A 13,041-nucleotide genomic window follows, 5' to 3' on the forward strand; every position below is an offset into this window, starting at 1 on the left:
AAACTGAAAGGCCCTTTAACTTAGTACCATTGCTAACTAACTACCCAGTTAGAAGGTGAAGTGTTTAGTAGTTCCCCGTGATGTCTAATTTCCAAACCCTTGTCTTCTTTACGATGACCTGGAAGTTAGTTCCCACATCGGGATCAGAACCCTTGCCGCAGCGTCAGCCCCACGGCCACAGAGCCGGTTGCAGCCCATTCTCGGGGCCCATCCCAGCTGGAAACAGCTCGCCTCTGTAAATAGCTAATGAGCTCGTTTGGCCGTATTGTGTGTCTCCGTGGCCCTGCTCTCGCCCTGGGCTGATACATCACAGTCTGTGGTTCCGTGTGATTCTGCCGCTCACCACCCCCCCACCTCTGAGACTCTGAAGATGATGGGCATTAATTTGACTTCACATCCTGAACCCTCCTGTCACCCACAGGGTGCCCACTCCCGTCACGTACACACACTGCAGACCATAGGCCTAATTGACAGGAGCGAAGACATCCCTCTTGACTTCTCTCTGTGTCTTAGTGTCTCCAGAGATGAGAAAGCAGCCCGGATCATCTTCCTTCCCGGGCTGGCCTCAGCTACACGCTGGCAACTGTGTTTGGGATTATGTGGGCAGGTGCCGAGAAACGTTAATGACACCGATGCTTTGGCCACAGCTCTTGGCAGTGGCGCACCTCCCCAGCACCCATCCTCCTCTCCACCTTCCCAGCAGAGCCCTGGTTTGATCCGGGGAGGTAACGTGCCTGAACAACAGGCTACAGTTCTCAGCCTCCAATGCAGGCTGGAGGAAATGCGTGAGATAGAAGCAGAGGTCATTGGGTGGGACCTCTGGGGGGCTCTTTAAAGGGGCTGACGCGTCTGGGAGGTTGGCCCCTGTTTTAGTGTGAGTTCCCTGGAAACAGACCCTGAGACAAGGATTCGAGCACCAGTTTAACTGGGAGGTGGGCCCAGGATGCTGTGGTAAGGAGGTGAGGAAGAAAGTCCCTATAGGGTGTTTCGCAAAGCAAGTTACCACTGTGGGCCACTGGGGCTCGGTCTGCCTGGGAAGCACTGGGAGACGGCCTGGAGCGTGCCCCAGTGGCCCCCTTCCTGCTGCCCCCAAGAGGGAGGAAGCTGGGGTATTAATCCTCCAACTCCCTCTGCCATAGGCTGCGGCTGCTCCTGGGGAGGTCAAACGCCCTGCACTTTAGCCAGCCCTGCCTGTGGGCTGCGCCTGCCAGGCACAGTCCCCAGGCGGAAGTGTCAGCGAGCGCTGAGCCACATGTTAAGGATCGTGCAATTGACCTGCAGAAGGAGCTACAGTCCCGGGAGCCCATGGAGCTGCCACACCAGCTCCCTCTGGAATTCTGTGATACGACAGAAACAAACCCCCGAATTTGTGAAGCCACTGTGGTCCGAGCTCTGCTCCCAGAGGCACTTCGCACTTGATGAAGATGCTCGTTTCACAACCACCTGCTGAGGGGAGCAGACGGCTATGATTACCCCATTCTGCAGATGAGCAGCCTGAGGCTCCGAGAAGAGAGAGGGGAGGTAACGAGAGCCCGTGTCTGAGGCCCCCATTCTGTCCTCCTTGTCTCAATCCCTCAGGCTCAGCCAGGGAGCAAGAAAATGACTCCAGCAATGATGATGCACAAGGTGATGTTTCCCAAGTGTTTCTCATACTGTCTCTCTTTGGAGATAACCCCGCTCGAAGGGATTTTTATTTCAATGTCACAGATAAAGCGAAGTCTCCGAGAGGTGAGACGATCAGCAGGATTGGAACCCAGGTCTCCTGGGTTCTCCTGTCACCAAAAGCTCAGAAGCCAAAGCCCTCACTGTGGGGTTTACAATGGCTCTGCCCACCAGTGCTGCCCGCTCCCCTGACCTCACTGGCAGGCGGCATGATGCTGACTGCACGTCAGAGTCCCTGGGGGGCTGTGCAAACACCGAAGCTTGGGTGCCACCCCAAGCTGACTTGGGATCTCTTGGAGGGAGGCTGCAACTCCCCAAGGGATTCCAGTGTGCAGCCAGGGCTGGGGACACTGGCTGGTGGGAAACCTCCTGCTTGCGGTCAGAAGGCCTGGGCCTCACACCTCCCCCACCCCGGCCCTTCTGGGTTGTTATGAGGCTGAGCAGAGCTGGGTGCTGTGATGCTGTGAACACCCTTGGAAAGTCCGGTCATTCTGATGGCGGCCACCACCAGCACTGACCCCATAGTCTCAGACACTCCTCCTGCCTGACCCCTTTCTTTGATTTCACACCATTCCTGGGGTGAAATAAACCATATCCCCACTCCCATCCCCAAACTAACCAAACATATATAAAACTAAAAGGGGACTGGTTCTCTGGTTCTCCCTTACTAGAGGGAAAAGTTGCATTTCAGAAGCGAGGCAGACCAGATGCACACTCTAATCCCTTTCCCCTTGCCAATTATTTCTATCTTCGAAGATGTCTCCAGCCAGAGTTTTTTGAGACTAAAGAGGGAATGACAAGTGGAGAAATCCTCTGAACAGATGCCCTGAAGGTTTTTGAATCTGAGTGGTGTCATCTTCTTGTGCAGAGCAAGAGGGACAGGATGAGAAGGTACTGATTTCAGATACCCTTGGAAGATGTCCCTGAAAAATGTCTCCCTCTGCACAAGATTGCTGTGGGTTTTGAAATTCCACCATTAGAGATTCATTCCTTTACGTCTTTCAGAATTCCCAATTGAATTTCAAAAATTTCTGAAAGGAGTTACACCTTTTACCTTGATCCCTTAAAACCCTATCAGATCATTTTCCAAGTTTGCAACTCTCTTAGAGTAAGGTTTTGAAGACTAGAGCCACAAGAGGCTGCCTGGAGATCAGGGACAAGAAGGGCCCAAGAAGGGAAAGCAGGCAGGCTCATAATAACAATAAGGCCTTACATGTGTCCAATATTTCATGGTTGACTATGAAAGATGCACTTTCAAATACTTGATCTCATTTAGGCTCCGCCACAATCCTACGAAATATGCAGAAAGAAATCTCTGTTCCATTTTATGGATGAGAAAATGGAGACTGACAGCAGTGCTGTGATTTGCTTGTGGTCCCAGGACTAGTAAACAGTGGAGCTGGGGTGCAAACTGAGGTTCTGGAAGTGCTGGCCGCCTCCCTATCTTCTCTATATTAATGGCAGTGCAGTGTGCTAGCTTTTAAAAAGACTACATTTCCCAGCTTCCCTTGCAGACAGATGTGACCAATGAGATGTAAGTGGAAATTATTGGCTGGGGCCTCTGAGAACCCCTCCCCTTTGCCCTCTTGCCCTTCTGTATTTCATCTTTCCTGCTGTGAAGAAGGGAGATGTGATAGTTAGAGCTCCAGCAGTCATTTTGCACCATGAGGTGACCTTAAGAACAGAAACTGTATGCTGACGATGGCAGAGCAGAAGGCTAGAAGAAGCTAGAAGAAGGTAGCTACACTGCCCAGAAAAGCAGACCTAAACTCTCTTCCACTGGACTTCATTACGAGAGAGACATAGAAACCCCTATGAGTTTAAGTCATGTTAGGTAGAGCTTTCTGTTCATCCTAATTGGTACTCTGGACTTCTGACTCCAGACTCACTTTCTCTGTGATGTCCCTGGTGACTTTGTCACTTCACAATGGCTCACCCGGTGAGGCCTAGAACCCAGAAATGCTCATCTTGCCCACCTTCTCTGCTAGCTGGCCCCAGGTGGCTATTCCTGAGTGGGACCCAAGGTTCTCACTGGCACTCCAGTTCCCCTTTGCCTCAACATTGCTAGACCTCAGAAATGGGGGGAGGAGACTAAAGCTGGAAGAGAAAATCCCAGCAGGCTCGCAGTGGGTACCTGTCCTTCCCAGAAAGAGGCCTCACAGTCGGTGCCCCTCAGCCCAGGTCTGCAGCCGTCACTCCCTCCTGGGCATGATAAGGTGTGCCCCCAGCACAGTACCTGGCACGGACACGGGAGAACACGTCTCCGGCCTTTATCATTTGGAACTTTGGGAAATCTATTCCATTAGTTTGAGACTGAGTTCTACCAGCTCTAAAATGGGTGTGACATTCATCCTGTCCATGCCCCCTTGTGGGTGCCACGTTTCGACAGTGAAACAGTGTGAAAGAACTTTAGGAAAATGTAAAGTCCAAGGCAGGCTGATTTTGATTTGGCTCTGATCGGGGAGAAGCCTGGGGAGCTTTCCCCGCATCCACCCAACTTCCTCCTTCACAGCTCTTCCTTCCCCTGTCTGTGGGGGCTCCGTCCCTTTCTGTAGAAGCAGGGCTGTCTGGGGAAGCAGCTGACTGAGTCAGAGGACCTTCCCCCTGCAGAGGCGGCAGGTCCTGTGCGTGGCCTGCCCCCCGCTTTAGGGAACACCTGTCCCTACCAGCTTCTCCCCATCTCCACAAAATCCCGGGTTCATTAGATTTCCCTCCACCGCGTGGTGGGGATGGCTGTATTTTCATGGGGAGGGAGCAGAGCTCCTCTTAAGGGCTGATTGACAGGGTCCTGATGGGGTGGGAATTGGCAGAATCTGCCCCCTTATCCTGTCCCCAGATGGGAGACAGAGCAACAGTAAAAGATGCCTCCTCCCCAACAGCCCTGCAAAACTCAGTAAGGCGGTCCAGTCTCCTGAGGGTGGGGGTATGCCTGACAATCAGAGAAGAATATGGCATGGAAAGGGGACCTAGAGACAGAGCAGAGGGATGGCTGCTGCCTTCCCCCACCTTCGGGGGCCCTCTCCTCACGTCCCTCACTTGCCCTGCATGGAGATGATGCCACAGAATAAGCAAACTGAAGGCAGGGCGGCCCCTGGCTGATTCCACACTGAGCTCTAGGAGTGCGCTTGCTGCTCCCTATCCCTCCTGGGGATCGCTCCAACATCACGCCTGGTGACAGATGTTCTGGATGACTCTTGGAGACAAGTGTTTGTGAATGTCACTTGGGCTGATAATGACATGCAGGGCACTTAACTTTCCATGTCACACCAGAATGAGGCCAAGCCGGGGTGGGCTACCGCTTTCTCCGGTGGGGAGGGGAGGCCCCCTTCCTTCTGAATCCCCTCTCGCCACCCTTCCTCTTTCCCTGGTTGACCCCCACCCCCCTCACTCTGACACTGTCCCCATTAATGCCAGCCACTTCCTGAAAGCACAGGCCCTGGGCTGAGAGAGAGACGGGAGTCGCCCTCCCCAGTCTCAGGGGAAACAGACCAGGCCCCACTGTGGACCGTCTGTGTCCTGCGTGTCCCTGGGTCGGCCCATGGGGCTCAGCCCTGTGTACTCAGGGAAGGCAGATGCCTTGGGAGGCCAGCAAGGACCACCAGATAATTAGGGAGCTAGTTATCTGACAAAAGAGCAAGACGCGATTTCACAGGCAATTCGACTCCTGAGTTAGCCATGATTTGGGATCACTCAGGCCTCTGCCCCCCATCCCGGCATGCAGGACAGAACCTGATGTTTTCAGACACTGCTCACAGCTCCCCAGAGCTCCTGTGGGCCCTTGGCGGGGGTCAGTGGTGACCTTTCAATGGCTGTGTCCAGCTCTGGTTGGACAATCTCAGTCTCTGCTGAAGTCCCTGTGTGTGACCTCAGGCCCTGGGGCTTAACCCGTACAAGACAGGGCACCCTACCCCGAGGAGGTAAGATGCCACAGCGGCCCCGACTGGTGATAGCAAGTGGGTTTAGCAATGGCAACCTTGTCTTGATCATGGGATTATAAAAGTCTTAAACAGTGTATGAAACTATCAGGGCAGGGATCATTTCGGTCAAATGTTCCCACACCTGCCCGAGGTTGGGCTGCCCATTCGCTGTCCCCGGCACGGATCAGCCAGGTTCTGCAAGAGCCCTTCTGGGACAGGCAGCTGCTTCCTGCTGCTGGGCAGCTCTGATGCTCATCTCCATTCCGTTCAGTTCATCGCATGTTGACTCAGTAGCTCCCGTGGGCTAGGACTTACGAGGAGATGGGAGCACAGAGATGAGTACGCGTGAACAGCACATGCTAGCGAGGGAGAAAGACACAAAACCGAACCATCTCACAGCCAGATGGAGAGCAAGGAGGGAAGTGTGTCAAGCTGTGCTGTTGGAACTTTTTCTTGTAAAGGGCTGGTGCCTACTTTCATGTGTGAGTCTGTGTGTATTTTTTTTTCCTCTCGTCTACTCATAAGTTCTTTGAATAAGTTAAGGGAGCTATGACTTCTTTTCTAAGTTCTCAGCTCCAAAGTCCCCTTTGTCCATTTCACATGAGCTTCCAGAATCCCATTCTCACCAGCTGATCTCTGGATGCATGGCAGTTGGCAAAAATGACTCTTAAGACTGTGCCATCTTGTATTGAACATATTACAGCTCAGCTCTGACCAGCTTGAAGCACTCAATGATTAGACTCATAACCTCCCATGATCTGAGCACTTTACTTCTGTTAACACAACCAAAAACTAAGGGAGTCTTTCAGCAGCTCCATCACTTTGTGGCCATGATGTCCTTGAGATCAACTAAAACTCTCTGCCTATGCCCCACAAAATTCCAGGCAAGTCAGATTTTCATCACTTTGCACTCATGCCATTGAATCCTTGAACCGAAAGGAGTGTATATTTTCTGTGTCGTTGCCCAGGTCAATAAGAAAACATATCGAGCAGTACAGAAATGGGGGCAGAAGCTGAGGCACGAGGCAGAGGCTGTCTTGCACGTTCACGTCCATTCATTAATCAGTCTGGTTATTTGACCAGCGACAAGCCCACCTCACCAGTTCACATTTCTCCATTTTGTCCCAAACACAGTGTGAGATTTTGTCAAATGTCCTATACCATTGTGACAGACTGTTGATGGTGGTGCGTCACAGCCGATGGGAACTCCCAGGCTGTTTCGAAGCGTACTATCCCCCCAGAGATCCTGGTCCACTTGCCCGTGGAGACGCTTGGGGCCCGGGCCTAGTAGAGAATGGCTGTCATGGAGGACTGTCGCGGAGGACACTCGCCCTCCTGAAGGATGAGCAGGCAGCTTCGAAGGTTGAGAGCTGCTGGCCCACTGTCTCCTGAAGAAGCTCAGTAATTTGGCAGGACCTTGTGAAGCTATATCGGGTCCTGGCGATCAGCATTCTTTTCCAAGGGCTTACAGCCATCTGTTGAGAAATCCTGTCTAGAATTTGGCAGTGACTGCAGCCCAGCCTAGCATCCTGTGCTTTCCCGAGTCTATTCTTCGAAAAGCAGAATATCGGCCCTTTTCCGCACTCAGGCACGTCTCCGTCTGTCCACCCTGTCTCATGACCACTCCTCGGGCTTGGGACTCTCATCTAGTGTTCCTTCAGTCCTGGACGTGACCCTCGGGGACTGGGGACCAGAACTCAGGCACCGCAGTGTGCCATGTCTCTGCTGGCCTTCGGTTCCCTCTCGTAGTGTTGGTCTCATCCTCCCCAGGTTGCCTGGGTTCAAATTCTGTCTCTGCTACGGCCCCCTGTGTAGCACGCTGGGCAAGTTTCTCACAGGGAAAGTGGAATAGCCACAGTTCTCTGCTCCTGGGGTTTGGGGAGCTAAGTGAGTTAGTACTCACTTAGGCACTCACAAAGAGCATAGAGCCCTTAGAACAGCGCCCGGCGCAAGCAAGCTCTTATGGCAGATTTGTGGGTACTGTTATTGCTGCTCTCGTCCCCCTTGCTGGGGAGGGCGGAGGCAAATTGGAAACTGTGCGCCTTTGCCTGCCAGCTCTTGTTCCGTCTCTTTGCAACCTCTTTCCCAACCAGAGACTTTTGTCATTTTTTCTTCTTGATACGGACAAGGATTAAAAAGCCCTTTTTGGCTGCCTTTACTCTGTCTGTACTCTCTTTAATATTCATCTTTGGATATAGGCCTTTCTTCCCTTCTTTGGTGCACCTCCTTGTTAAAGTCTGAGCACGTCAGAGAGCCACTGAGCAGCCGCTGGTGTCTTTTCTCTCCAATGGGGACAATTCATTTTCTAAAAGCCTGCAGTTGCTTTCTCTGACTCTCCCCTTGCTCTCAGGACCCTGGGCAGCACGGCTGCGGTGGCTGAGTCTGGGCGCTGAAGCCGGAAGGCCTGGATTCAAATCAGCCCTGCGTGACTGTGGCAGTCGGTGAATTCTCTCGGCCTTTTTTATTTTTCGGCGTGTCCAGGAGAATTAAAGGTACTGCCTGTAAGGCTACGTGTCACACTCACAGTAAGCTGGCAACAACGTTGGCTAGCGACTGCTGTTACTGTTAGCTGCCTGCAGACTCCCCCGACCCTTTTCTCTAAGATTTTGGAAACCTGTCTTCCTACAGACTGAATGTGTACCCAACCTTCGTCTTCCGTCTCCTCCCCAGGATGGCGGACAAGACAATGTTCCTACTCTGACCGTTACTGTTACTACAGCTCTTACTAACAATAATAATAACTTGTACTCCTTGGTCACTATGTGAACGCACTGTTGGGGGCTTTCCATGCTGTGCCTCTTCCGGTCCTCATGACACCTCAAGAGGAGGTCAGCATTGTTACCTGCCTTCATTTTATCCAACGTTTCATGCTTTCATTTGATTTGTATTTATAAACCGAGTGTCTCCAGGTTGTCAATCACCAGTTGAAGAAGTTTCAGTGCCCATCCTGAGTGACTTCAGGAGCGCAGCCCCAATCACTCTTGCATCCCTCCCAGGGTTTCTGAGACCCCAGGGCGGGCGTCATTTTGACAACCTCAGTGCGCCGCCGGCCGCCTTGATGCCAACGTCTCCCCCCGCCTCACATGCTGCCTTTTCCTTCCCGCAGTGCCTGTGCCAGCCTCACAGCCCGGAGCTTTTCGCCTTCACACTTTTATCAAAGTCAAGACCATATAATAAATTCGCAAGCGAAGAAATATACTTATTTTCAAAAGGTCAACCTCACAAGCCATCAAAGAAATGCAAATTAAAGCAGGTTCCATTTTTCACCTATAAAATCGGCAAAGGTAAAAGTGATTAGATATTCAATAATTGGCAAAAGTGTGGTCAAAAGGGCACTGTCACCCTCCATGGGCGAGAGGGTAAATAAATATTTATATGCAAGGTATGAAGATTATAATTTACTCCTTACGCCAGTAATTCAACCCCTAGGACAATATGCTAAGGAAATCATTGAAGTTGCACAAATATATTTACATCCAAAAATATCCACAGCTGCCTTATATTAATATTGAAAGATGGGAAACAACGTAAATGTCCAACAATAGAAAATTGGTTAAATAAATTATGGTACAGCCAAAAATGAAAGATGTTTTACTATCACGGGAACTAAGCAAGCTATAACATTGAGTGGAAAGAAATAAGAAACAAAAGCATACACTAGATTGATCATGAATATTGTTTTGAATTGAAATAAAACCAAGAGGCCACATGTGTCTGGTTCACTTTGGGATTACTGGTAATTTTTATTTCCCTCTTTATCATTTCTCTATTTTCCAAATTTTCTATTACTTTTATAATTAGAAAAATGGGTATACGTATTAAATTTAAGTTTATATATCTATATCTATATCTCTCTATATAAGTATATATGCACATATTTAAGCTCAGTCCAAATGCTGCTTTCTCTACATCCTGAAAAATGAAGCCACTCTCCAGATAAGCCAAGTGTATGATGGGTAGGGAAGCTCCCTGGCTCCTCCGGCTGCGGGAGCATCACCCTCAGGCTCATGGACTCCGCTGGTGAATGAACGCCTTCCTCTCATGTTCTTCTCCCCGCCCCTTCCCATCCAGAGACTCATCTACTCCGGCCGGAGCTGGAAGAAACCTCAGCGATGGATCTCGGTTCTTGACCTCTCCTGCACCACGGGCCCTTTGGCTGTCTGGTAAAGCCTGTGCAATCTCTTCTCAGAATAATCATTTTAAATGCATAAAATAAAACACAGGGTTTCAAAAGAAACCACGCATTCCTTGAGTGGTAAGGTTCTAGGCCGCGTCCCTTCGTGTTTACCACAAAGTGAGGCTGGCTGAGAAGGGAAGGCATCTGCCGTCAGACGTCCCAGCCCTCTGGCCTCTATCTACCACTTGGAGCACCTCCCTCCCTCAGAGGAACATATGCAATTCCACTGCTGCCATTCAGTCCTAACCTCCCTTTCTACCAGCCCTGGGAAACGGCCCCTTGGTCCAGGAGCAAATTTACCAGGTCAACATCATCAGCAGCATTTCCAGATGAGGAGACAGGCCCAGAGAGGTCAGGACAGGTGGGCAGGATGACGCCACCTCTAATATCCAGGGGGCTCACATGACCTGCTCTGGCTCATCGGCTCATCCAGGACTTCTGTGGGGCCCACTGGGGAAGGGACAAAGGGACACTCTCCCTGCTCTAGGGCTGCTCAGAAGAAAGAGGCTGTCTTGTAAAACCAAACCACAAGAAAATGGAAGTGAGGGAAGGTAAGAAACTGAGAATACAGGATGTTTGTGGGGCCTTTGATCCACCTGAGCCTGAAGCAGTTTCCTGACTTTTCAAGTACATGAGCCAACACATTACCTGTCCCTTTTTCTTTCTTCTTTTGTAAGCCAGTTTGAATTGGCTGCAACCGAGTGTCCAGACTAAGACAGAAATGAATTACCCCCATTTTACAGATGAGGAGAATGAGGCAGGCCAGGAGAATTAAACAACTAACAAGTGGCAGAGCCATGGTCTGAATTCTACTCTTGCTGACCTCAAAGCCTTACCCACAACTGCACAGGAGGCCAGGTGGAGGCCAGATTCACTGCTCCTTGGAGGATCAGATCTTGCAGCCCAGAGGTGGGCCAAGAACAAGAGTTCTTGCATGTCCTCCAGCTGGGGCTCAAAACAGAAAGTTCGCAGGCTCATAGCTACATGCCCGCTTACCACAGCCGTGCCCCTGGGGGGCATGGTCCTCGAACCCACACGTCTTCCGGCTGCCCATGTGGGTTCCTCTCTTCTGAAACTTGTAATTGATGTTCTTCCTGTCTCCTCCTACCTGCACAAATGGCTCAGTTTGCCCCAGGCTCCCCCCAGGCACCTCTGGGGCATGGGGTGGGAACAGCTCCAAGCCCTCCCCATCACCTCCGCCTTCCCCTGCCAGCCAACTCCTGCCTTTGCCGCAGCCCCGGCTCACCTGTAAATCAGTACCTCATCGTCGGAGCAGTTGTACTGCAGCTGGTACATCTTCACCCGTGGCGCTGACTTGCTGACCGACCACTTGACCAGGGCGGAGGTGGTGGTCACATCGGACACCAACACAGCCCGTTCTGGGGGGCTTTTGGGAGGCTCCCCGCCCCCACTGCCTCCACCTCCCCGGCCGGTCTTGCTGGAGCCAGTGATGTCCGAGAGGCGGGACTTGGGGGGTGCGGTACGGCTGGTGCTGTTGCTGAGGTGCGGCAGCTGGACAATGGACAGCTCCACCATAGCTGTGGCCTCCCCAGCGGCGTTGGCGGCGATGCAGGTGAAGGCACCGCTGTCCTGAGATGTGGTGATGAGGATGTCCAGCGTGCCGTTGTCATACACGGCAGTCCTGGAGGAGTTCCCCACCAGGCGGTCATCGGGGGCCACCCAGTGGATGAGGGGGCTGGGGTCCCCGATGGCCTTGCACTTGAGTGTGGCCGCCTGGCCCTCCAGAACCAGCAGCTTGTGCGTGTGCTGGGTGATGAGAGGTGGCTCACACACAAACTCCTCCTCACGTACATGCCAGAAGTAGCGGCCCTTGAGGCCTCCCGGGGAGCCACAGGTCTCCAGGTCATCGTCCCGCTCCAGCCTCCGCAGCCAGAGAAGCTCACAGTTGCAGTGCAGTGGGTTCCCCCCAAAACTAAAGGACAAGGGTGGGGCAAAGGGTGTGGCAGTCAGAGCAGAGGCCTGGGAGCGGGCAAAGATGGGGTCTGGGGGCAGCTTCTGCAGCCGGTTGGAGGTGAGGTCCAGGCGGGCCAGTTTCTGCAGGTCGGCAAAGGTGCCCTCGGCGATGTGGTCCAGCAGGTTGTGGTCCAGGCTCAGCTGGTGGAGGTTGACCATGCGCTGCACGGAGCCCCAGGGCAGGCCCTGGAGGTTGTTGTAGGAGAGGTCCAGGTCCTCCAGTGTCAGTAGAAAGTCCTCGAAGGCCTCGTCGGCGATGCCGCCCAGCTGGTTGTTATTCACGATGAGGTGCTGCAGGTTGACCAGGCCCCGCAGGGTGTCCTCCCCGAGGCTGGGCAGCCGGTTGCTGTCGAGGTGCAGGGAGCGGAGGCTCTCGAGGTCCAGGAAGGAGAAGGGCTGGATGTGGCTGATGGTGTTCCTGGACAGCGTCAGGTCCACCAGCCCCGTCATGTTGGCGAAGTCCTGGCGGCCGATGTGGATGATGAAGTTGCCCCCCAGACGCAGCTCCACCGTCCTCCGGTCAATGTCAGGGGGCACGAAGAGCAGCCCCTTGGAGGGGCACAGGGTCCCCAGTGACTCAGACAGGTTCTGGCAGACACAGTACTTGGGGCAGGCGTCGACCACAGCAAACGCCATGCCAAACGCCAGCAGGCCACCAAGCAGGGTCTCCATGGTCTGGTCACTCAGGCCGTGGTGCCTGGAAGGGAGGGACACAAGGTCAGGGTCAGGAGGTGACTTCCTAATGCCCTCACCCAGAGCTTCCTCCCTCACACTGCCCCCCGCTTTGGGGAGCAGCAGAGTTGCATGTGCTGGTGCAGTGCGTAATCTATTCCACCAACCCCGCTAACACAGTTTTACTTTTCTTTTTTCTTTAGCTCTTATCACCTTCTAACAGACTATTTAATTTACTTATTGAGTGTGTTATGGAATATTTCCTGTCTCCCCCACTAGACTGTCAGCTCCAGAAGGATAGGTCCTTTTGTCTGTTTTGTTCATTGCTCCGTCCCACGCGTCTAGCACAGTGGCTGGAACATAGTAGGTGCCCGATAAGTGTTTGTTGGGTGGATGAATGGATAGATGGGTGGATGGATAACACCATACCGGTGGTTCATCCAATCATCATTGGATTTGCAAAGTGAGTATTTTGAAGTAGTTTTGGCTTCTTAATTGGTTGAGGCTGCAGGAAATGAAATTGGACCCACATTCCTTAAGAACAAGGATGTGGACATGGAGAGAGCTGGCCCTGAGAGACACCAAGGTGAGTGGGGAATTCTTCACCGTGGAGAATCCACACAGTGGGATGGATCTTTG

The 13,041-nt window shown here is 52.4% G+C and overlaps 1 protein-coding gene across 4 annotated transcripts in view; it reads right to left on the bottom strand.

The window, feature by feature from the left end:
• LRFN2 (leucine rich repeat and fibronectin type III domain containing 2) overlaps positions 1 to 13,041 on the bottom strand; it is a 187,835-nt gene that overhangs the window by 27,624 nt on the left and 147,170 nt on the right. For 2 of the 4 annotated variants that reach the window (XM_014734597.3, XM_070244523.1), the window contains one exon: positions 11,003 to 12,427. In XM_014734597.3, the coding sequence (XP_014590083.2) occupies positions 11,003 to 12,402 (1,400 nt within the window). In that variant the 5' untranslated portion in view covers positions 12,403 to 12,427. The remainder of the gene's footprint in view (positions 1 to 11,002; positions 12,428 to 13,041) is intronic. The other 2 variants (XM_070244525.1, XM_070244524.1) reach the window with 1 other exon arrangement.

The sequence above is a fragment of the Equus caballus genome, chromosome 20 (genome assembly GCF_041296265.1).
Source record: "Equus caballus isolate H_3958 breed thoroughbred chromosome 20, TB-T2T, whole genome shotgun sequence".
Taxonomy (NCBI): domain Eukaryota; kingdom Metazoa; phylum Chordata; class Mammalia; order Perissodactyla; family Equidae; genus Equus; species Equus caballus.